This window comes from Sinocyclocheilus rhinocerous, unplaced genomic scaffold (assembly GCF_001515625.1).
Source record: "Sinocyclocheilus rhinocerous isolate Xijiao unplaced genomic scaffold, SAMN03320098_v1.1 scaffold2308, whole genome shotgun sequence".
Classification (NCBI taxonomy): Eukaryota; Metazoa; Chordata; class Actinopteri; order Cypriniformes; family Cyprinidae; genus Sinocyclocheilus; species Sinocyclocheilus rhinocerous.
This window is the reverse complement of record NW_015642813.1, coordinates 119,244-120,751: the sequence shown is the minus strand read 5'-3', so window position 1 is coordinate 120,751 and position 1,508 is coordinate 119,244. Positions and strand designations below refer to the sequence as shown.

At 37.3% G+C, this 1,508-nt stretch overlaps 1 protein-coding gene across 1 annotated transcript in view; it reads left to right on the top strand.

Moving 5' to 3' along the window:
• Nucleotides 1-1,034: 1,034 nt before the first annotated feature.
• Nucleotides 1,035-1,508, top strand: part of LOC107756518 (uncharacterized) — a 3,866-nt gene continuing 3,392 nt past the window's right edge. The window contains exon 1 of the mRNA XM_016573678.1: nucleotides 1,035-1,129. Coding sequence (XP_016429164.1) covers nucleotides 1,037-1,129 — 93 coding nt within the window. The 5' untranslated portion in view covers nucleotides 1,035-1,036. The remainder of the gene's footprint in view (nucleotides 1,130-1,508) is intronic.

Genomic DNA, 1,508 nt, shown 5'->3' with positions numbered 1-1,508 from the left:
ACTTCACGGACACCTGATCTCTTCTGCTGGGATACTGCTGCAGGTACAGGTGAGCCGGGATGCCATGGTAACAGCTCCAGCCCGTCTGCTGTGGGGAATATCAGACCAGCGTTCACAGTGACAACACAACTCAACACAACACATTCTGAACTCTCAAACACTAGAGCTGAGTCCCGAGTTCTTAAGTTCTCAACATTGTGATTGCTAACACTTTAAAGATTCTAAAAGGGGAAACAGAATTCTAAATTCCAAGGGAATAGAATTTAGTAGAGACGCTCGGGACATGTCCCTAACAAATCCAGCCACTACTAAACAATCCCTAACAATAATTTTGATCAAAAAATTCAATATACTGTATGTGTATGTAACCACTGTTGTTGTAATTTCGGCTGCATCTGAAATAGGTCATAGCTACTACTGAGAAGTTAAAGTAAATATGCGCGGAGTAAGAATAGGCTATATAAGGTAGCTGAAGTGTTTAAAACATACGTGCACAGTTCAGATGAATGATTTAACTTTACGTTGTACTGCACTAACTCTCATCAAAAGAGGGAGGAAAAAAAAAGTATTGCACAATAAGGGGTTGTATTGCACTAAGATGTGCACTCACAGTATGCACTTTCATTGCGCCAGCAGGGGGCACACATACCTCACTGAATTATTAATAAACCATTAATTTTGCTGAAATTATAATACATGTAAGTGTTTTTTAATAATATGATTAATTATGGTTAGTCTACCTAAATATTTTGTTATACATATAAAATGGCAACTACAAAAATAAAGTTCTAAGAACACTTTTTTTTCCTAGTCTCTTCAAACTGTTCTTCAAATAAAATTTACTTTTAAACATGTTGGTCCGTTAGTTTTTACCAACAAAAACACTTATGTGTATGTCGCTAAGGGTGGTTGCTAAGGATGATAAACAGATCTTTTAATATGATACTGCTATCTACCAATCAGCATCCAGGACTCGAGCTGCACGTTTTATACATAGAAACCAGCGAAAAGCAGTCTGTCAAACAGAAGCCAAGTGATGCACAAATCCTACCAGCCGCTAAAACCCGCGACCAACAAATACCTGCAGCAGAGATGGGACCAGACGCGCTATGAGGACCACCGCAGCAAGGTTTCTGCATCTGTTTGTTTCATAATCCTGTTTGGTATTGCTTAAAAACGAATTTGGGCAGCTATTTTAAAATCTAATTTATTCCTGTGATCAAAGCTGAATTTTCAGCATCATTACTCCAGTCTTCAGTGTCACATGATCTTCAGAAATCATTCTAATATGCTGATTTGCTGCTCGAGACACATTTCTGATTATTATCAATGTTGAAAACAGTTGTGCTGCTCAATATTTTTGTGGCGATACACTTAGTTTGGGGTAAGTAAAATGAATAATAAAAAAATAAATGCTGTTCTTGTGAACTTTCTGTTCATCAAAGAATCCTGAAAAATAAAATGCATCAACAGTTTCCACAAAAATATGAAGCAGCGCAACTGTTTTC